At 35.3% G+C, this 24,216-nt stretch overlaps 1 protein-coding gene across 3 annotated transcripts in view; it reads left to right on the top strand.

Annotated features, from left to right (window-relative positions):
* LOC121423439 (uroporphyrinogen decarboxylase-like) overlaps positions 1-22,645 on the top strand; it is a 42,772-nt gene extending 20,127 nt beyond the window's left edge. The window contains exons 1-9 of one of the 3 annotated variants that reach the window (XM_041618777.1): positions 3,581-3,892; positions 5,929-6,034; positions 9,205-9,284; positions 9,943-10,041; positions 11,885-12,046; positions 12,965-13,126; positions 15,488-15,625; positions 17,419-17,519; positions 19,142-22,645. In XM_041618777.1, coding sequence (XP_041474711.1) covers positions 3,824-3,892; positions 5,929-6,034; positions 9,205-9,284; positions 9,943-10,041; positions 11,885-12,046; positions 12,965-13,126; positions 15,488-15,625; positions 17,419-17,519; positions 19,142-19,379 — 1,155 coding nt within the window. In that variant the 5' untranslated portion in view covers positions 3,581-3,823 and the 3' untranslated portion in view covers positions 19,380-22,645. Of the gene's footprint in view, positions 1-3,580; positions 3,893-5,928; positions 6,035-7,920; positions 7,945-9,204; positions 9,285-9,942; positions 10,042-11,884; positions 12,047-12,964; positions 13,127-15,487; positions 15,626-17,418; positions 17,520-19,141 lie in introns of those variants that run through there. The other 2 variants (XM_041618778.1, XM_041618779.1) reach the window with 2 other exon arrangements.
* Positions 22,646-24,216: the final 1,571 nt, after the last annotated feature.

Genomic DNA, 24,216 nt, shown 5'->3' with positions numbered 1-24,216 from the left:
AATTAAACTTGAATTGAATTCTTAAATAAAAGAAAAATCCCTGGTTGCACTTATCACATCGTGAAGATGATAAGATTTTAAGGGCACAGGGTTTGTCGTTTCAAGGTATTCCCGTAATACGATGATACCACACTGAATGTATTCGACGTCTATCTCTGTTTATCTCTTTTGTTCCTAAATAAGTACATTTGGCTCCTTTATATATATAATGTCTTCTTAGATATAGACTCGAAATAAAGAACCCACGATTCCCAGGCCACGAAAAAAAAGACTTCTTAACTTCTAACCGCTTTTAGACGTGGGTTTTGGCTTCCACTGAAAGTTTGTTGACCTTTATTCGATCTTTTCCTGACCTTATCTTGACCCTTTATATCTTCTGGATATGGACTTCTGACGATGGACCTATCAAAATCGAAAAAAAGTACACACATGCATAAAAACTCGGAAAAATGAGCTTTCTTAACACCTTCAGTGTAATTTGCTATTTAATGAAAGTTCGTTGACCTTTGACATTTCCGGTCGTAACTTTTTAAAGGGAGGTCAAGAGTATATAGTTGTGTACAATTTTTTGTTCAGTATAACAAGACAAACAATTTGATGTGTCACTCTACAGAATAGAGCCAATTAAAAAAATTGACCCCTATTGACCTTATTTTGACACCTAACATGGTCAAGATGACCATTAGAAATTTGTCACCAAGTTGAAAGTTGTTCCTTGTGATGTCACCAATCACATGAAAGTGAAAAATCAGACTTAGCCAATTTTTCGAAGTAGCCGGTAAATCATGACATATGCTGCCTGACTATAAGAAAAGGCGCAAGTTTATTTTTCTAGCCTTTCGTAACCCCCCCCCCAAAAAAAATGAAGGAAATGAAGGAAAAAAGAAAGCAAGACAGAAACGAAGAAAGACAGAAACAAAGAAAGTAAGAAAGGAAGGAAGGAAGGAAGGAAAAGAAAGAAAGAATAAAAGAAAGGAAGATAAAAGGTAAAGAAAGGATAGATGTGAAGGAAGAAAAACAAATAGAACTAAAGAAGGAAAGGAGGGAACAAAGAAGGAACAAATATAAGAAAGAAAGAAAGAAATGAAGGAAGGAAATGAAGCAAGCAATACAGAAAGAAAGAACAAATCCAGAAAGTAGTAAAGGAAAGAAAGAAGAAGCAATAAAGAAGAAAGGGTAAAAGGAGAGATGGAAAGACAGACAAAAGAAAGAAAGAAAGGAAGGAAGGATTGAAAGAAGGAAGGAATTAAGGGAAATATGGAGGAAAGGTAAAATGATAGATAGAAGAAAAGAAATAAATAAAGGAAGGGAAGGAAAGGAAAGAAGCAAGCAATTATAAAAAAAAGAAAAGGTAAAAGAATAGATGAAATGAAGAAAAAAAAGAAAGACCGAGAGACAAAGAAAGGAAGGAATGAAAGAATAAAGGTGAGAAAGGAAGCAAGCAGTCAAAAAAAAAGAAAGGAAAGGTAAAAGGATATAATTAACAAAAGGGAAAAAGGAAAGAACAAGACAGATAGAAGAAAGGAAGGAATGAATGTAAGAAAGAAAGGGCTGAGAAAAGAAATAAAAAAAGAAAGGGTAAATAAATGATGGATGGAAGAAAGAAACAAAGAATGAAGAAAGGGGTAAAAAGAAGGAAGGAAAGAAAGGAAGAAGAGAAGAGATGAATATAGGATGGATGGACTAAAAAACTAAAGAAAGAAAATATCAGAAAGAAAGAGAGAGAAAAAGGAAATAGAGAAAATATTTTATAAAAGGATAGAAAGAAAAAATGAATTAAAGAAAAAAAAGGGAAATTAAAAAAGAAAGACAGTAACAAAAAAAATCGAGGGAAGAAACAAAGAAAGATTAAGAAGGAAAAAAAGATAGGAAGAAAGCTCAAACTATTATCATAAATAATTTATCAGTTTCTTTTTGGCTCAATTAAAATAGCTACGAAAGAATGTCAGATACCAAGTGTATCAACACACACATAAATGCATATGTGGGGCTATTATGTATTCAGACGATATCACCCGAAACCCGATCTGTTTGAACCAAAACAGAAGTGAAAATTTCTCCTTTTACTGCTTACAAATGACAGAGTTGCTCCAATTTTTAGGAAATATGGACATTATAAGAGCCTTTCATGAGTATGAACCGTCATTTTGACAGTTCTGTGAGAGATCTCTGCCAGAATTTAGCCAGGCTTCGTTCGTGCGGCCAGTGGAGAATTTACCATGTGGATTGTGTGGCTGACTACATGTACACTGTATGCATGCTGTATAGTACTCTAGTAACACTTACGTGCGATTCATTCTGTGTGTGAATGGCAGAATTTAACGGGGGGAAATGGTTTGCTGTGAATTTGACCATTTCTGGAAAAGTTATTGGCCCAACAATGGTTTTTATTACTGGTCATGTTGGACCCTTAAATCTTGCTATTTTTGGAAAAATTACTGGCCTGACAATGATATTTTTTACTGGTCATGTCGGACCAGTAAATCTTCCAATTTCTGAAAATCTACTGGCCCGACGGCGATTTTTAACGGTCTGGGACCGTCGGACCGCCGCTAGTGTCGAGCCCTGCCTATGAGGTCCATACATGTAATGTTTGGACCTCATTGGTACTAGGAGTGGTTGAAGCCACTCGTCATCCCCGACCATTTGCCATACAGCAAAAGGTAGGGGATGGGACTAGTGGTACTGGAGGCGTAGTAATAGACAAAGTTTGGTATAAAAAATGTAAAAAGTAAGAGAGTTTGACTTACCAGTCTTTCCCCTCAAACCAAACGTTGATCTTCCTTCCGTTGTTGCTGTATTTTATTCCTGGAATTAATGATATATTGTCATTTACTGCAAGACTCCTTCACATACCGTCGGAATGTATCAGGAAATTTTTCATGATCCTCACCTCAGCAGCGCATAGCTAGACGTACGAGGATGTAACACGCCCTCTTGTGCTCAATGAAAGAAAGCTAACGGAAGCGACCACACCACCGACATATGTAGCTACAGAGCTGTATAAAAGTGCTTCTCTCAACAGATACCTGTTTCCGGTGATGCTTCCATCTCGGGTCTCGGGGGGGGGGGGGGGGGGGTTCTTATTTTTATTTGGCAACCAGTCAATTTGACTATTTTCGCCATAGTATATATCATATTAGTAACGTTTGTTTTCTTAAAATGGAAAAAAGTAAAATTCAAATATTTCTTTTTCCTTTCTTTTTTCTTTTTCTTTTCTATGTTTTTTTTTATCATTTCTTTTTTTTTTTTAGGATACTAGGATTTAAAGTCGAGTAGGTGTGTCTCACAAATTAAAACCAGGGCTATTGCTAAAAATATGCTATATAGGCCTACTAGTATGTAAGCAGGATGGAGATGACAGAAAAAGAAATTAGGAAAATCACAGCTCCAATCCTACACCCGTACCGGAGTATGGGGATACGTCTGTCCCGTTGATGAAATGGTTCAACTTCCTGGCATCTCGCCGATATACTGTTCATGTTTCACAGCCGTACAGCAATGTAGTAAGAACCATGGCCCTGTACACCTTGATCTTGGTTGTTGCTGAGATTCCTCTCCTGTTCCAAACGTTCTTGTATAGTCTGCCAAAGGCAGCGCTTGCCTTAGCAAGTCTGACATTGACTTCATTGTCAATGACAACGTTTCTTGAGAGTGTGCTGCCGAGGTATGTCAACTTGTCCACCACATTTAGACGTCCGCTTATTGTGATGTAGGGTTCAACGTAAGGCTTTCCTGGAGCTGGTTGATGTAATACTTCAGTCTTCTTTGTGCTGATGGTAAGGCCGAAGTTGTTGCAGGCCTCAGAGAACTTGTCAGCACTATGCCGCATGTCAACCTCTGTGGAAGCATTGAGGGCGCAATCATCAGCAAACAGGAAGTCATTGATAGTGTCAGTTGAGACTTTGGTTTTTGCTTTAAGCCTCCTAAGGTTGAAGACAGAGCCATCAGTCCTGTACCTGATGCCAATGCCCATGTTTGTGTTGCTGAAGGCATCAGTCAGCATGGCTGAGAACATGAGACTGAGATACCAAGATACCACACGCGTGTAGAGCTGCCAACTTAGATTTTAAAATACTTGAATCGGCCAATAAATATAACAAGTGCTGAATTATATTTATTGACTGAAACAAGTATTTTACAGTTCGTAATATTTAAGAGCCGATGCAAGTATTTTTTAAATCTTAGACTGCAGCTCTACACGCGTGTGGTATCTTGGTATCGACCATGTTGACCATGTTGGGGATATTTGTGGAATTGTCTTCGTAACTCTATGAAATTTTATGGATCTAGTTCATGAAACTTAGACATAAGAGCAATTAAGTATTCCTAAACATCCTGTGCGAGTTTCAGGTCATTTAGGGTCAACAAACTGATAATGTTGGGGGTATTTGTGGAATTGATTTAACTTTAAAAGTTATAGATCTTGTTCAAGAAACTTGAACATAAGAGTAACCATGTATCCCTGAATATTATATGCGTGTTTCAGGTCACATGACCAAGATCAGAGGTCATTTAAGGTCAATGAAGTTTGGCCATGTTGGGGGTATTTGTTTAATTGGCATCAGAACTCAAAAAATTTATGGATCTACACATATGTAGTTCATGAAACACAAGTATGAACGATTGTTTTGATCATAGTCAAAGGTCATGTTGGGTCAAAGAACATAGTATTTTATGATCATATGAGTGTTTTCTCTTGTGAATGATTATTCATTAGCTGTTTTCAAAGTCAGCACTGCTGCAATGTTGAATCACATAATGCAGGCAAGACAGCCAGAGGCGTTCCACTTGTTTAATGTTTTTAAGGTCCTGTTGTTCATGAGCTTTACGTTTAACCCTAAAAAGACATTTTTTGTGATAAATCCGTCGCGCAAAATTTTTGATCGCATCGCTCACTGACTTTCTACATTCAGGTTTCGCGCAACTTATGAGACCAAATTTGCGACTCCCAGATATGCTGTTCCGAAATTACGTAAATGCATGCAGACCCAAAATTGCACAAATACGTGAATTTGTGTACAAATCCAATGCAAATAAGTTTTTAGCCAAAATTCATAAATGTATGATTATTTTTCCTTTTACTGATTGAAATGAATTAATTCCATCTTTTTTATGGTCCAAATACACTCCCCGACAATTTCCAATGAAAAAACATTAAAAAACAGAAAGTAAAAAAGCAAAGAAATACATAAGAAATTAAGAAAACAATAAAATACATAAAAAATAAATGTGATTTTGAAATTTTTTTAGTACATTTGATCAGATTTATATAAAGTGTCTGTGAACCAAACATTAGCATTTTAGGGGCATTATTTTGTTAATTAAAGCAAAATTTAGATTTTACACATGAATTAGCATTATTAATTTGCAATGAGATTTTGTGCAGAATTTGATCTTGTAGTTTTGTAGATTATGCAATGGGTAACGCGCGTGCCAAGTTTCGTCGCGATCGCGCGATCGATGGCCGAGATCATAAGGAGGTGCCGTGGCCGAGTGGTCTGAGGCGCCTGGCTATACATGGAAAGTCCGGAGTTCGATCCCAGCCGCGGCACCTATGCCCGTTAGGAAGGCATTTAATCTACAATGCTCTTTTATCCTGCTTTCAATTAAATGGAAATGCTATATGCATTATTGGTAATTAGATGTGCACCTGTTTTAAAAAGAAAAATTAAAAAAAATAAGGGGGGGCTTAATCACCCCCCCCCCCCCCCGTCTTCTTAGGCATTCCTTCCCCATTTCCTTTTCTTTCTCCTATTTCGTTTTCCTCGTCTCCTTCCCCATTTCCTTTTCTTTCTCCTATTTTTATTTTCATCCTTTTTCTCCTCCAATCCTCTTTTTGCTCCTCTTTCTTTTTGCCTTCTTGTTTCCCCTTCTTTTCTTTTCTGCCTGAATTATTATCCTTAACTGATTTGTTTTCTCCATCAGCAATTTCCTGTTTTGAAGAATGATTTGATTCTCCGAGCAGCAAGAGGTGAAAGAACAGAGAGAGTTCCTGTTTGGTTAATGAGGCAAGCAGGCAGATATCTTCCAGGTAAATGAGTAATGTCAAAGTATCTATTAATTCCAGGCTTTAAAATAATAATTTGATGTGCTGAGTTACTGAGATAATTTTGTACTGTAAAATATGTATTCATTAATATTTTCAAAGTGATTGTTGAAATTCTAAATCTGTCAGACAGAAAATACGAAGCTTTGAAATTAGAAAATTCATCTTTTTCTTTTCATACGCCCGTCTCAACAGGACGTATTATGGTATCAAGCTCAGTTTAACTTAACCTAGGCTCATACAATTTGATGTGTATGATACTTGCATGGATCACAGGAAGCCTGTTGATTTTAAGGTCAAAAGGTCAATGGTCAAGATCACAGTGACATGTTTTCATCTGACCCTTCTGAAGTCCTTGTTAATGCGATAGCAATTTTATTGATTTTGAGGTCAGAAGGTCAAAGGTGAAGTAGCCATCTTCCACTTTTCTTGCTTGACTAACAGCTCCATTTTCTGCGTTACAGATGGGTGTATTATGTGATTGCCTTAGCGACACTCTTGTTATGACTGAAAGTGTTATTTTACTCAAAAGTGATAAACATAATACAAGACTGATTATCAAATTTGTGCAACCTAATATTCATTTTTATACAACACATACATATACCCTTGACAGCTGATTGGATAAATGTTTGTCACATGACATTCATCAGCATGAGCAATATATGGAAGAGAAGGTTTTCCTTGTGTCTTCCAGTCTTCTTTTCTTGGGAATTACAGATGATATTTACGAGGGCACGTGAGAGAGTAAAATCATATGCTGTACATAATGAGACTAATAAATGCCTAAAAATCTTATTCAAACTCTTTGCTATGACCACTAACTGTGGAAGAATGTACCAGTCGTCTTTAGGCTGATGTAGTGATTTGTATTCCTATACAAATTAAGATTAAGAGACAATTCATTAACGTTACATGACTAAAGTTGACCAGTCCTTCATTCAGTAACTCTGGACAGTGCCACCACGCTACCCTGCATGCAAAGGGGTTTACATACGCGCAGTACAAATAGATACATATTATTACCAGGTGTACGGCTGAAAGATAACCCTCTGAGGTTGAGTCTGTATTGTTGTGGGACGATTTTCAGCGAGTGACCTCTACTTTTACAGGCATTGGTGCTTTATGAAAAAGTAGAAATTTATACACTTGTATCATGTCACCTTGTTTTCTTCTATATACAAGAGAATGTAATTTCAGATGTTGGAGTCTCTCTTCATTTAGTTTGTTGGCTAAGATAAACAGTGATTTAGTGGCACATCTCTGGACCCTTTCAAGTTTATCAATGTCAATAAAAATCTAGGATGCCAGGCACTATTCCCATACTCCAAATGAGGTTTGATGAGTGTTTTGATGATAGGTAGAGTCACTTCGTTTGAAAATATGGAATGTTTTAAGTGTCTGATTAGCTTTATTTACTGCAAGTGATACATGTACATGCTTCATGATGCTTGTTAATTGTTTTACCTGATTAACAAGAATGCCAAGGTCCTTTTCTTTGATGGATCATTGCAGAATGTTACCTTCCATGCTACAACTGGTTTCCTCATCCAAGGTGAACAGTTCAATACATTTAGTATTATTGAATTTTGACTGCCAATCATTGGACTGCTGATACTTACATGTAAATCCTCTTGATAGGTCAAGGCGGTTTGGACACATTTCTTATTGCACTATAATCGTTGCTGCATCATCAGCATATATTTGAATATTACTTGATACAGGATCTGGTCATTGATAAATATGATAAACAGGACTGGGCCAAGAATACTTCCTTGTGGGATAGCATGCCAACATAACACTTGTACACTTATAGTCACCTCTCCAAGAGAGCCAGAAGATGCTTATTGCATGCTTGAGTAATAGAGCCAGCAGTGCCTGTAAATTCAATTAACGTACGTACCATGGTCTGTGCCTGGTGTGTACCAGCTTCACTACGCTGCATACACCACATGACTAAAATTTAGCAAAATAAAATTCTTAAGTTAGAGTAGATCTATACTTCAAATAGATCTACATGTAATCCTATTACTCATTTCTCCATAGGCCTAACATTTTGTCAGTGACGTTACGAAGCGGCCAAAACATAATTTTCTGTCAAATTTTCTGAAATTATTTTTTTTGCATATTCTGAAAATCCGTAATTCACTCTATTGATTTGCCAAATTTCAGATCAAACTTTATTTTATTTAAAGAATAAGAGCATATTTAATTCTTTAACGAACCGGCTCAACCCCCTCTTTTGATTTTACAAACTGGCTCAAACTATACTTTGTGTACTATAGTCTCTGGAATGGCGCTTACAGGTCAAAGGCCCAACCTACATGCTGTGCGTATGTGCTTTGCGCAGGGTTTGTGCCTCTAAAAATCAGTGTGCATGGTGCGCGTGATTTTATGAACTGGCTCAAACCACCCGTTTGGGGGAAAAATTAGCAGCTTCTAAAATGCATACAGTATGCACTTCATTTCAAATATTAAGAGATTGAATACGAATTGCGGACAAAATTCTGCATATTATAAAAAAAATAGAATGAATGCTTTAAATTTGTAAAAATAATTGATCTGATTTCTTTCACAATGTGAAGTTATAGGGGTCTGAAAAACATTCAAGCTTTGAACGCGATTATCTCGAAATTATGTTTTGGAGACCAGAGGAGGTTTGAGCCAGTTTGTAAAATCACCGATGATTTGATCTATTTTTATTATTTGGTTTAATTTTGGTCTCCAATTCAATGATTTGTCATTCGATGACCATTCAAAGATTACATTCAGTACAAGTTCAAGCAGTCTTTTTCAACTTTGTTTCTTGTCGTTGAATAGACTCTTTCAACTAATATTCGGAACGATCTCATCACAAGAAAAATTTGAATATTTATAATACTATTCAGCCACAATTTTAAATAGAACTATGATGGTTCTTTTAAAGAAATTCTTCCTCAGTACAAACACAATTTCGGATGAGCATCTTACCCTGGACATTTTTCAATAAAACTTTGTGTCAATAAGACAAGACTATATTTATTTTGAAATGATAGGATTTGTTATTTTATTTTGACATGCATAGCTTTTTTTATCGTCCAAATATAATAGTGCATGTCCTACTCCAAAACATAGTAAAGAAAATTAATTTTTAATGTTGTTCTCTCTCTGTTTAGAATTTCGTGAGATGAGGGCTGAACATAACTTCTTCAAAGTCTGTCAGACTCCTTCCTTGGCATGTGAAGTCACATTACAAGTAGGCAATCATCCTTGTTTTTTGTCATTTCTTTAATCTGGTAACAACAACAACAACTGCTACTTCTACTACTACTACTGCTGCTGCTGCTGCTACTACTGCTACTACTACTGCTACTACTAATACTACTGCTACTACGAATACTACTACGAATACTACTACTACCACTAGATAAGGATAAACATACTTGCTTTGACATATGTAGCGCTTAGCACTTACTTGATCAGATTTGTCTAAGCACTCTACAATAAATGCAGCATAATTACCCTGGCTATAGCAGATATAGGGACTAGTAAGCAATCGGCTTAGTAATTTCCAACAGAGTCAGACAGAATTAGCATGAGAAGTATGAACTAGTTCTATTCAATTGCTTATATTTGATTTGGTTTACTTTTGACTATGTGCAGCTGCAACACTTTCTTGAAAATAATACATTGTTTGATAGATAATAAAGGGCAGGTGTTATTTGTAGTAATTAACTCTGTCAGTCTAAGCATTTTCATATTCATGATGAGAAAGTAGTCATCGTTAAATGAGAAAAGTTTTTATTCTTGAGAGAATTCTTTGTCTTCCTGTATTTTTCCCTGATTCATTTATAATCCAATCTGGAACTTTGTATCTGACAACTGTATTTTGTTTGATGATTGTATACTGGTAGCCAATACGTCGCTTTGAGCTTGATGCTGCTATCATCTTCAGTGATATTCTGGTGATCCCTCAAGCTCTTGGTTTAACTGTTGAGATGATCCCTGGCAAGGTAAAATTCATTATAATATCTATTAGAGTATGTGATTGGGTTCAGTGAGATTTCGAGGGGGGGGGGGATGTTTTATAAAGATAAGTGTAACTTACATTCTCACTTTAATCCTGGTTGTGTATGTATATGACCAATCAACTCATTGGTCAATTCAAGCCTAGTGGATGTGCACAATTGTGTCCCAATGTGCTCTTTGAAAATGACAGAGAAGCAGGAAAAAGAGAATATTGCTTGCAATCGTAGCACTAAGTCATTCAAAAGTATGCTACTTTGCATTAATCAATCCAATTGAGCTTTGACACTTAATCCTATTTAGGCCGGGGGAGGGGGCCTCGGAGGCCCCCCTCAACGAATCGCGTGATATTTTCGCCACGTGAAATTTTTTGAAGTCTTGCACAATTTTTTAGACCAATTTTGCGTCACCCTGGTACGTGGTTCCGAAATTACGCAACATTATGTAAGTGCATGTCAGACCAAAAATTGCTCAAAAACGTGGTTTTGTGTACAAAGTCAAGCAAATTATGTTTTCAACCAAAATTCATAAATGTAGGATTATTTTTAGTTTTGCTGGTCTAAATGAATTTATTTTATGCTTTTTATGATCTCAGAAAAGTCCCCAACAAATTTCATTGAAAAAACAATGAAAAAGAAAAGGTAAAAAAAACAAAGAAATACATAAGAAATTGCAAAAAACAACATAATACATTCGAAAAAGATTTGATATCGCAATTTTTTTTATGTACACTTGCTATTCACAAAGAGTTTCTTTACCAAAAATTACCACATTTGGAGCTTTATTTAGGGAGTTAGTGGAAAAAGTATGATTTCACATACAAATTACGCATAAATTAGCATAATCACTTACTAGCGATTCGCATGAAATAAATAATTATACAATTTTGTAGATTATGTCCCATTTTCGGCGCGATTACGCAGTTGATGGCCGAGATCTCAAGGGGGGCCTGGGTGGCCCCCATATGAACTCCAAAAATACCCCGGCCTAGATAGGGTTAATCCTATCCAGGCCGGGGGGGGGGGGCCTCGGAGGCCCCTCCTCAACGCTTTGCGCAATATTTTCGCCGCACAAATTTATTTACTGTGCCACTCGCTGACTTTTTATTTTCAAGTCTTGCGCAACTTTTGAGACCAGTTTTGCGTCACCCGGGTACGCAGTTCCGAAATTACGCAACATTATGTAAGTGCATGTCTGAACAAAATTGCTCAAAAATGCGATTTTGTGTACAAAGTCAAAGCAAATTTTGTTTTCAACCAAATATCATAAATGTATGAATATTTTTAGCTTGTCTATAAAATGTATTTATTTTACTTGGAACTTACAAAATCATGCAAAATTTTGTAAGTGTATGTCGGATACAAAATTGTGAAAACTAAAGACTTTTTGTCAACATAAAATTTTTTTTAGACAAAATTCATAAATCTATATCATTTCTACTTTTAATGGTAAAACTCAACTAATTCTAAATTGTTTCTGGTCAGAATAAAGTTGCCGAGAATTTCCATTGCAAAAACAAAAATCAAATAGTAAAAAACCAAAGAAATACTTAATAATGATAATAATAAAATACACAAAAATATTGTGGGTGAACTGTTGACAGTATATATATCCCTAAGGTAACATATTTATATTTGTATGCAAAGTAAAGTGTGGGTTTGTGTTTTTATTATTGTATATGTGCATCAAACAGACATTTATTATTTTAAATCAGAATTATGTGAAATAAATTAACAGATTTATAGTATGTATTATAAGGTTATGATTTGTAGGGGTAATATGATTCATTCAAACTGGCATCCCTTAACCAATTTCTTCTTCTTTTAACAGGGTCCTTCATTCCCGGAGCCCTTGACCTCACCCAATGATCTCTCTCGTCTCAATGCAGGAGTCAATGTTAATGAGGCTCTTAACTATGTTTTTGAGGCAATTACACTGACTCGTAAACAACTGGAAGGGAAGGTCCCTCTTATAGGATTTTCAGGAGCACCAGTAAGTCACCCTCTGTGATAGGATAATAACACCAGTAATTGAACACCTTTATCCACTCTAGAGAAGGCATAGAGAAAGTGTGGTTTGACAATGTGAAACAAGGAGGAGAAGGGGAAGATTGTTAGCCTTGGAGTGGATGGAAAGAATTTGAAATCCTTCTCATGTAGCGACGGCTGTAGCCAACCATAAAGACTTTGACAAATGGTATGTTAGGCAAAGTCAAACAATATGACAATAAATGCACTTAATTATAAGCATTACGTGATTCAATATAGCAGCAGTGCTGACTTTGAAAAACAACTATTGAATAGTTATGGTATTTGGAAAAAACCCCCACAAATTTGTATGATAATAAGTTACTATGTTCATTGACCCTAAATTTCTCTGTTTTCATTTGTTTCTTTCTTTCCTTCCATCTTTTTCTTGCTTTTCTTCTTTTGTTCTTTTCTTCAATCCTTTCCTCCTCTCTCCATCTCCTTTCTTTTCCTTTGCTTTCTTCTTTCCTTTGTTCTTTTCTTTCTGTCTGTCCTACTTTCTTTCTTGCCTTCATTCTTTATTTTATTCATTTGTTTCACCATTCCATTTCCATTCCTGTATTCTCTCCTTCTTTCCTTTGTTTTTATTGCATTCCCTACTTCTTCCATTTCCTTTTCTCTCTTTTTTTACTTTCCTTCCTACTTTCTTTTCCATTTCTTTCACCATTCATCCTTTCCTGAATTCTTTCTTTATTTTCTTTATCTTTCTTTCCTTCAAAGTCTAAGTAAACCATTTTATTTCCCTCACTCTTTTTTTTATTCCTTTCTTTTGTTCTTTCAAAAACATAACCTTGTTTAAAATGTCCTTATTGACGACGCCGCTGTCAAAAAAGCAGCGCCTATAGTCATTAAATAACACTTCTGTTTTTTTTTCTTTGTTTAGTGGACACTAATGGCTTACTGTATAGAAGGTGGGGGGTCAAATACATTCTCTAAGGCAAAGAAATGGTTATATACCCAACCAGAGGATAGCCATAAACTCTTACAGATTCTTACTACAACCATCGTGGACTATCTTGTAGGTCAGGTCCTAGCTGGAGCTCAGGTATGTTCCTAATGTTATTGTTAATATTTCTTTATCTTCATTATTTTCATTATTATTTTTATAGTAATTATTATTATTATTATCATTATTCTTATTCCATTATTATAATTATTTATTATTGTTATTATCATTATTTCTATTTTTTATTATTATTTTTGTTGTTTGTTGTCGATGTCATTATTTTCATCATTAGGATGTTTGCTATTTCTAGGAGTATATTATGGTGAAGAAATTAAATAAAAATGGGAACAAGTTCATTCTAGTTGAAGTCTATTTTATTGTGTAAAACAGATATTGTTTCTTCAAATTGTAGGCTGGACGAGCTACAGATCTGAAACTAGAAGGCACACATCCCTAATTAACAGAAATCAAACCAAAACTGACTGAGCTACACTACTTGCAAAGTTCACCATACTTTATAGAGATGCCGAACATAAACAAAGCAACTATTCAATTGCAAAGTTCATAACCAATAGATTATGTCACTCATTTTGTCACAATTGTGCGATTCGTGGCTGAGATCTTAGGACTAAAGGTCGCAAAATAGCCAGGGCAAGTTAGGGTTAAAGAATTGAGAGGGATTTAAAAGGCCATAAAGTGATAGATGGGAGTGTTCTATCCTTATAAGGACCATAATTTGAATGAGATACAATGGCTTGGAATGGATAGATGAGATGTAGTCTTGGCAGACAGGGGTAGACTTCTCATTTCACACAATCAACCATCATGAAAATATTTCAAACCAATTTCATGTAAACTATTTATTGTCACACACAGTATCATTATTGGTTGAAAAAGACCAGACACATGGCTTTATAAATATCATGCTTATTTTGTTAATTTCTGAGCAATTGCTTTATGAGAAATGCATATGAATATTTAGTTTGTCACCTTATTTCAGTGTGTTCACGATCATTTGTAGATTTTCACAACTGTAGCATTTATGTTTTTGAAACATGTTTTATAATATGTCAGATCAATTATTGAACAGGAACCAAGTGTTTTCTACTCAACAGCCTTCAAAACTATTAACCTTCATTCACACACTCCAAACTTCAGTTTATGACTATGTTGAAGCAGTATACTCTCAAACAAAAATAATTTGTATCTGAATGCTTCCTTTCAATGGAGATGTTATGCCTAGAACTAGCTTCTGAACTTAAGATGAACAAAGAATTATACAACTAGGAAGGACAACAGCTTGAATCCTGAAGAATAGTCCCTTTTTTTAGCAGCTCCAATGCTATCTCATGAGATGTGACCAGTCTATATTGTTGCTTCTAGTTATAGTTGAAGATTTTAATATTTCTATGTTGCAATCTTCTTGGGTCTACATGTAAGTAAGCTTATGCCATTGCCCTAGATCCTTGAGGAGATGCACTTATTTCCAAGGAGTATTTCAGTGGGTATTACCGGTATAATGCCATTGTAGAATGTGTTGATTAAAACATTGACCCTAAACAATTTGTGGTATTGATCAGGTTTATAGGTCTGACGAATCAAGTACAGTTGAGGCCAAAAGTTTACATACACCCTTGGAATTTAGTGAAATTTGTTCGCTTGCCAAACATTTTAAAATTTACTTTATCTTCAAAAATATAAATACTACCATGATGAATTTGGTATCAAATGTATATTCATACCAAATGTATTCTATTGTTTGTTGTTATATTTTCAAACATTGTTTCATAGAAATATACAAGTATCAAATCTATGATTTATATTACATTTTCTATCATGATATGTCACCACTGAACACAAAAAGGGTACCGGTATTCGAAAATGTTTTTGTTGAGAAGTAACTAGCATAAATATGAAATGTTTTTGTCAAGTTTTTTTCATTTTTAATTTGTCTAAAATATGAAGATATTTTGGGGGAAAATTTGACACCTAAATATTTTCAGCTCCTGATGACAAAGCAATGTGATGAAGGGACATGACATACCAGTACTCATTTGTTTGGTATCAAATTCGTCATGATAGCACATATTTCATAGGATACAGTAACTGATGTTTGGCAGGTGTCAACTTTTCTTTGAATATCCTGGGTGTATGTAAACTTCTGGCCTCAACTGTAAATCAAATCAATATATGCCAGTATTATAGTGTACATATGTTGCCACAGTTTGCTACTGATTCAGTACATGCATGTATAATCATGAGTTGTTATTTTCACTCATTGGATTTTTTTCTCATTTTATATGCAGTGATGGCATTAAAAAGATGTTCAAATTTCAGTGATTTAATTCCTGAAAGTAGCATAACCTGATCTATGACGATGTGTTTCATATGACCATTTCAAATCTTTATGTTTGTCTTTCACAAATATAATTTGTTTATTTTTTCCCCATTATTTGGCAGCTTCTGCAGGTATTTGACTCTCATGCTGGTGCCCTGGGATATGACATGTTTTGTAAGTTTTGTCTTCCATACCTTCAACAGATTGCCAAGGAAGTTAAAGACAAACTCAGAGCCAAGTCAGTAGATCCTGTCCCTATGGTAAGAGAGTAGGGGGTTCTTAGGGGGGGGGGCATTTCATAAAGCTAAGGGTAAGTGCTGAGTAACTTTATGAAAAACTGGGTGCTTTCTCCGACGGCTGCAGCGAACCCGTCAACGTTGAAATCTTAACCATAGTTAAGTTTTTGAAATGTCATCAGTGTGAGTGAATCTTGTGAGGTATGAAGGTGATGGTCATGTGATTGGGATTTTAATTTCAAGAGATCTGAAATTTAACTTGGGGCCAGACCATTAAGAACTTTAAAGGCAATCATTAGGATCTTAAATGTGATTCTTTGCCGGACAGGTAACCAGTGTAATTCTCTCAATAATAGGGTGACTGGAGAGAATTTGGGAAGACGACATACTGTATTAAACACGCACATATGTTTTACACTCTCTGCAATTTGCTTATTTGAGAATCGGTAATCCTTAGAGATATTACAATAATCCAATTTTTGTGATACATGTATGAACTAAATTTTTCATATTGTCCTAGTAAAGAAATTAACCAATACCCTTCTGATAAAGGAGGGTTCCCTGCAAAGCAGAGGGTCTCAGCAAAAAGCTTTGAAAAACATTTATCTGTTGGTGATAAAACTAAACAAACAGAAGAAATTCATAAATTGATTTTCAGACCATAGTTTAAAACAATTGTTACGAATGCTACAAAGAATATTCACACCAAAAATTAGCACTCTAGAAACATTTTGTGTATTAGATTTAGAGCAAATATTATTATGATTTATACCTAAATTACAAGAATTAATTAATATGAAATATCATCTTTAATATTTCAGACAAATTGACCATACAGCATTGTAGATTGCATCACATACTTCCGCTGTGCCAATTTTTGTGGCACTTAAGATCAACCCTTAGCTAGAGAACAGACAAAGAAAGTCTGTCTGGTTAGGGTTAAGCCTTGCATCATGCAGCTATTAGTGAGTTTGCAAATGGTTTGAAAATAGGAAATGAAGCCGGTTTGTAAATCATTTTTGATCACATTGGATAATATACACACAACACAATTGACTGCATGTCTTCAAGATCAAATAATGAACATGTGCAAGAAGAGCCAATGAATATACCACAATGAGATCTGCAAGATCAAACATGGTATATCTAATAGGGAGTCAAATGCAGAGTTAGGCTCCTTAATGTACCAGCATTCATGCATTAATTAGTTTTATAAAGCTTGCCCATCTTTATGCTCTTATACCTGGTTCCCATGATAAGAATTCAAATGGCGTACTTAATCGTTGAATAATCATAGTGATCTTATCATATCAGGGCCCTGTAACACAAAGGTTAGCGATTAATCGCGAAATAAAATAACATATCACGATAATCGTCGCATGAGTAATTTGCCTAATAGACTGACTAGGCACCAATCAGACTTGCTCTTTCAAATTAGCGATTAATCACTAACCTTTGTATTACGGGGCCTTAATATGAGGATCACATGACAATGAGAAGGAGGTATTCTGTTAAATCCAAATACTGATAACATGTATCTTGTCCAATTTGTGTGTTTCATACACCATTGACTGCTCACAGAAATGAATGTGTCAAGTCATGCCTTAACAACCTTTATATAAGAAGCATTTTGTAACATTACAGAATTGGCTTGAATGTAGGGATCAACTACATTCCATGATAACTATTCCAAGTGGGGATGAACTATCTTTGGTTTTATTATTTTGTTCACATGTTTATTTCAAGATGCTAATAGCTAATGAAAATTTGTCAGACTTGACCTTTAATAGTCTCATTTTATCTTCTTTCACTTTCAGATTGTATTTGCCAAAGGAGCTAACTATGCAATCAATGAACTATCACAATGTGATTATGATGTCATGAGTTTAGATTGGGATGTACAGCCACAAATAGCAAGGTATGGCATTACTTGTATATTATAATTAATTTATGCTTGCTAGTGCAATTCCATATGAACTGTGCTCAGAGTTAGTCAGTATTTGAAAATGAAATACTTTGTGCATTATCAGAGAGGTTACGGTACTTTAGTTTATTACATATCACTATAACACAATCACATATCACCATATATGAAATCTTGAAGTTGACTAATTCCTACTTTGACATCTGTCTGCAATTATTTAACTCTTCATGCGTAACGTTTGCATTATTGCACATCCGTAGGCGTGTTTCATTCGCATTTTTGCACAACCACACATTTCCCATAGACGTCCCCTGTCCCATTGTTTTTCGTACAATTGCATGCCCCGGAGCGTGCCTAGCTACAATGTATAGCCTGGCGTTTGTGTATACCGTACATGTGTAGCGATTGATCGTTGCGCGTGCGACATTAGTTTAGCGTTTGACGGATTATCGCAGTTTACAAATTACAGAATCGTTGAGTTTTCCTTGAAATTTAGTACTTATATCACGTTTATTTTATTGAAAAATCAATACATCCTGATCACAGCCAGGAAGTTCATTGAAAAAGGAGAGGAGAAAATCAATAAAACCCTCCTCACAAACAATACCATGGCCAGGTTTATTGTTAGGAGTCTGTGACTCATGGCACGAATGTGAATGAGACCCTTTCAATGGAGTACAGTACCTTGACCAGGCAAAAATTTACTCTGTTTTATTTTCCACTATATATGGGCTATTTTTATCAGATTATCATGATTTTGGTATCAATACAAAGCTTAATGAACAATCCAAGTGGATAAATAAAAATCATGCCACTAACACAAGAACCAAAGTAAAGGGGGGCTAAATTTTGTTGGAAATATTAGGAGAAAGCATTTAGAAAATGTAATTTACTATACATTTTTCCATAATTTATCCAATAAATTTATATAGGATAAGAAAGCCCAGGAAACACTCTACAAGTTTGCTACACAACATTTTCTTTCAAAATGATCAGATAAAAAGTTATGGCACTCTGCATAACAGAGTGTATTATACTGCGTACAAGTGTAGAGGGGATCACTGCTAAAATAATGCAACACACAGGGGGTTTACAGGTGCATGCATGGAGAGTTAAAAAGCCAGCATTTTCATCTTTCACAGATTATTGACTTTTTTGTTTCATTCTCATTTATATCATCATTACTTGTTACTTCACCAATGGAATGATGATATAGGGGTCAATAGTTCAATGATCAAAGGTCTATGCCATAATTGTTATATGTGTATTATATTCAATGATGGAGGCATAAATTTGAACTGAACATAGTTGATTATACTCTCCACACCCTTTTCTCTTTCACAAAGTCAGTATCAACCCTTCTAAGCAAATTTGTACATGTAGAAGTACCATTATACCATTGGGAAACATATACATTAAAAAAGCCCCAACAATCAGAGTTTATACGTCCAATGATTTTTAAAACAGTTTGGTGACTTTTCAGGGTTAGCATACTAGCTAGGATTTTTTTAAAAACTTTATTTCATGTAGTTGTCTGATAGTTACTCCTTATTGTAATTTTACTTATTTTCTTCAACTAAGTTCTTCAAATCTTGTAATCTTTCTTGCCTCTCTAGATCTCAAGCTGGACCAAACTTTCCACTTCAGGGTAATCTAGATCCTTGCGCCCTCTACAGTTCAAAAGAAGAGATAAGTTTGTATGTTGCTCAGATGTTGGAACGGTTTGGAACTCAGAATTACATAGCAAACCTTGGTCATGGCATCTATCCAGACTTTGATCCAGAACATGTAAAGGCTTTCATTGATTCAGTTCATCAACATTCTGAAAATATGAACAAGACAGGCCAAGCATGACCCAATCAGGAATTTATAGCAACTCATTGGGAGATTTAAAGTACGGTGTTGAATACTAGTGTTGGTGTATGCATTTGATTAATACACCAGACACAACATCAAACACTGACTTGAGGGTAGTGTTGGGATAAGTGTCACTTGGTCTTTAAATATCAATGACACAAAAGTTTTCAAAGTTTATTTTTGGAGCCGAGGTAAATTACCTGATAAACGTCAACAACAAAATTGTTCATTAAATTATGTATCACTGATTCCAAATGGGCTATTGTATTTGAGTGAAGATATATAACAATTTATTTATGTATTCATCTATTTAATGGTTACCTGCTTATTGTAATGATGAAATGGTATGTAAAGGCCACATTTTGATTGGAGCATATCCCAGAAGAGCTTAGATGTTAACCATTTTTCTAAAAGCAATGTTTCCACATAGATGCATTTCCAAATGATATTAAGATGTTTATGTAAATCAATCTCAATAATTATTGTACGTACCATATACTTACCATTGGTCACATTTGCTCTATGGTGACCATACGGCGAGTCAAAAACAGCTCTTTATGAATCTTAATTCAAACCACCCATATGTAGCTGGTACAAATTAATGTTAAAATGGGTATTTTCGCCTCGCCTTACAGCCGCCGAAGAGCAAATGTGACCGAGGTATTACTTGACTCTTGAACCAAGAGTTGAGTGTTCGAGTCCCAACTGGCCCCAGGTTTTTCACTCTCCACCCATGTGTTAAATGAGTACCCAGTAGGATGTGAACGTCAATGTGATTAGATTGGCATGTGTGCACCGATTAACGGTTGCCAGGTGGCCAGGATACTCCCCGTGCAGTGGAGATGTTGCACTTTATGTGAGGAACACTGATGGATCCTATAACGGGCCATGATTATTACAATGTAAAGTGCTTAGAAACACACAGTATGAAGCGCTTTATAAATGTAACTATTGTTATTGTTATCATCATAGTGAATATTTTAACATACTTGAATGAATGGATGAACAGATTTATACAAATTCCTTGTTATAAAATGCAAATTATGGACATATTTTTCATAGTATTGTAATTATGGTGATGTTGGTGATAATTATGTTAATTGGTATCATGGACAGGCAACTACATATTCCTCTATCCTGCTCTTGTCATTCTGCACATGTGTTTCCAACTATTACCTGCATTTAAAATCAACTATGTCTACAGGTGTCTTCCACTATATTTATCTCATTGTCCATGAAATAAGATTTAATTATTGTTGGACAATTAGTTTAGGGTAACTTGTTTTAAGTTGGTGATATTTTTCTCTCATAGAAGCCACATAATAGCCTTTATTCAGTGATCCAGCTGATTTGTTAGATCTGGGCACTCTCAAGATCAAAGATTTGTTCTTGATCCAATCAACAAGTATGGAAAGTCAGCAACATCAACATCTAAAATGCAAAAATGCATTTTTTTTTTCAAAATATTTTTTTTGATACTAGTACATTGGGTTTTTTATCTTTGAAAATTCAGTGTGCTTCTCTTTTTTGGTACCAAGGATATTGTGCAAATTGTCATCATGCTTCCTGGAGGAAGAATGATGACATTGATGGATTTCCATTTAGTGAGATTGATTGGATCAATCATAACTCTTTGTAAGACAGATCCCAGTTCTACAATTTTTTTTATTTGGTCATTACTGTTTTAAGAAGTCATGGTTATTTAGTCATAGCGTTTATTTTCAGACTCTTCCACCTTATTAAAATATTCCAGAGTTTTTAGCACCCATAACAACGGCAACATTAGGGCCCGTTTCATAACGGACTTGCAGCTGTTGTAACTTTGCCATAATGGCAACTACCATGGTAACAGATAAGGCTCAGCAGCCAATCAGAATCAAGGTTTCCATGGTAGTTGCCATAGTGGCAAAGTTACAACAGTTGCAAGTCCTTTATGAAACAGGCCCCAGATCTGCGGTTCGCGTGCAAAATTCTTGTTAATACTACATGCATACTAACAGCGACATGTCCTGCATGTGACACCATGCATGCCATAAACATTTTGCAATTTGTGACATGAGAAAATCCTGTGCTTTCATGTACGACTGCTCAGCATAGTATGCCCGCCACTCTACTGGGCTAGACATGTCATGAGAAGCTGTAGTGGTGTATCATGGCATGTATGAGAAAGTGGTTCTTCAAACAGATCAAGTATATATTATTGAGGCATAAAAAAAACTAAGTGAATGAAGGCTTAGGTATATATCATTACACTCTATGGAATTTATATAGCATCTAACATGGATTATTGGTGGATCTCTGGCAATTAAATTTGTGCATCATATTCACCTCTCTAGCTATTAGCATTTCGCATGCATTGATATATGCACAGCAAAGAAATCTATCCAGATTTTTTTTTTTGCTGGTTCCTCCTACACAAAATGGCAAGCCTGCTCGCTCACTGTAGGTGAAGGACATATGCCCCATGGGCATTATATTTTACCTTCCCCCAAAATGGGGGATTAGATCTCAAATTATTCTTTCATTATTAGGAAATTACATGTATACCGAGATGGTGGTGATTATAGGACTCTTTTTTTTCCAAATCCTGAAACCATTATACACCTATATTTTGATGAAAATGTTGTTTTAATGGGAAAATCAAGAACTTATTTTTGGGCGTAGGTACATTGTACCCTGTACAGAGAGTGCAATAATATGAGAATGTATCTAGAGGTGACTGTTGCTTCCATAATACAGAGGCACTCTCTACAATGACTATCATGTGGCATCACTGTTACCATAGTAGCAACGAACTGCAGATCTAATGTCCCTGTTGAGGTTGCGAAAGTCAAAATTTTCACGTCATACAAATGTCATACTAAAAGTCTCTTAAAAATCAATTAGCGTCATTGAAATCCATTTTCCTTGTTGAGCGAAAAGTGCCTATTCAATATTTTAGGAGGTACAGTAGTAGCTTAGCACAAAAAATACAGGTAAAGTAGTAAAACTCTACCCTCTACAAGTCGTACCTTGTCTTAGTTAAATTTTCCTTAGTTGGAACAGATTTATTTTTGGTCTGAAAGGATTTGACCAAGGTTAAGTTAATTGTACTTGGGAATGTTTGCTTTAATACAGTAAAAGTTATTACTAGGAGGAATATTGAGCTGGGTAATAATGTATCACTATGTGTTTTATTAGAGGGCTATGAATGTATATTTTGTACTCATACTGACAAATGACAAAAAATGTTGCAATAAATACAATTGCATTAGCTCTTCATATAAAATTGAAACCCGAGTTTTCAAAGCCTTTTACCTTCAGCTGTGATGCTAGTGGCAGTTTAATTATGAATGTTTACTTGTTAGCAACAACATGACTTCAATCTTGAGGGATGTGATATTAATAATAATAATATAGGATATTTATATTGCGCACATATCCACCTTGTTAGGTGCTCGAGGCGCTCCTATATTACCCGGCCAAGCTAGGCGTTCATAGCGCACACAACTTCTTAAGGAATTACTTCCTTCCGGTACCCATTTACCTCACCTGGGTTGAGTGCAGCACATTGTGGATCAGTTTCTTGCTGAAGGAAATTATGCCATGGCTGGGATTCGAACTCACGATCCTCTGTTTCAAAGTCCGAAGACTAATCCACTGGACCACAACGCTCCACGGAGGTGATTAAAGGTGATTGAAACCCATGAAATACGTTGAATTGTATAAAACTAGAAAAAATAGTAATGGATCAATTAAATAATATTATGACCATTGGAATGAGATTAGTAATAACATGGATATAGGCCTCTGTGATGTCATACATAAACAACTTCACTATGATTACTTTTTAAACAAATCAGTGATACTTGATTACTCTCTTGTCCAAGTTGTCATGTGCTAGATACTTTCATAGTAATATTTTAAAAACTTGATGTTGGTTACGATTTCAATGTTAACAGCGCTGCCATCATAAAAAAAGCAGCACCTGCATTATTTTAGTCTCACTCTGCTATGTAGGCGAGACCACATTCCTCTGTTCTCAAACTTTACATCAACCAATACAATCAAGACCAGGAAAATTGTTCCTTTTTAAATGATCAAATCTGGGTCCCGTCTTACAAAGAGTTGCGATTGATCTGATCAATCACAACTATGGAAAGCCAGCAACGTCAACATCTAAAATGCATGTTCAAAATATTTCCTACATACAGCGGGTCCCCCCAAAAAATGTCCCTCTGATATGCGGCTAAATTTCTTCCAAAAATAAAAATTATTCTCAATGAAATGTATCGAACTAGGAAGTCCATCTCATGTTCTAACTTCTAGAAAAATTTCATTGGTCTTGCTTCAGTGGTTTTGAATACAGTCTATTATGTAACAGTGGTGCTTTTCAGCTCATTCCAAGTTTGCATGCATGCAGCACTGCTTTGGGTTCTGCACTATCTAGCATATCAACACCCTTTGACCATTCTGACTATTACAAAGGAGATATTGCCTCTATCTCTTTGTTCTGACTGAGGAATTCCCTGATCTAACAAGGCTCATAAAATCACAACCTTGATCATGTTCAGAAGGGCAAAAGCAAAATTTGACAGTTCATTTCATTTTTGATAATGGGGATGCACAATGATTGAGACAACAGGACATGTCTGTTTCATGCATAATTCTGACAATACTTCATTTTTGTTTTCATTATTTTTTTAGTTAATAAGCTACTGAGGTCAAGTTAATTCAATGTAACTTTTTCAAAGAAAAAAAGTCAATTTTTCTTTGGTAAAGTTCCTTTTTGCAAAGGGTGATTAACTTGTGGATTCCACCTTTTTTCAGCTTATTTCACTCATTTTCTTATTAA

Source organism: Lytechinus variegatus, chromosome 11 (assembly GCF_018143015.1).
Source record: "Lytechinus variegatus isolate NC3 chromosome 11, Lvar_3.0, whole genome shotgun sequence".
In the NCBI taxonomy this organism is placed as follows: domain Eukaryota; kingdom Metazoa; phylum Echinodermata; class Echinoidea; order Temnopleuroida; family Toxopneustidae; genus Lytechinus; species Lytechinus variegatus.
Note: the sequence above shows the minus strand (reverse complement) of the source record. Positions and strands in the feature narration are given on the sequence as shown.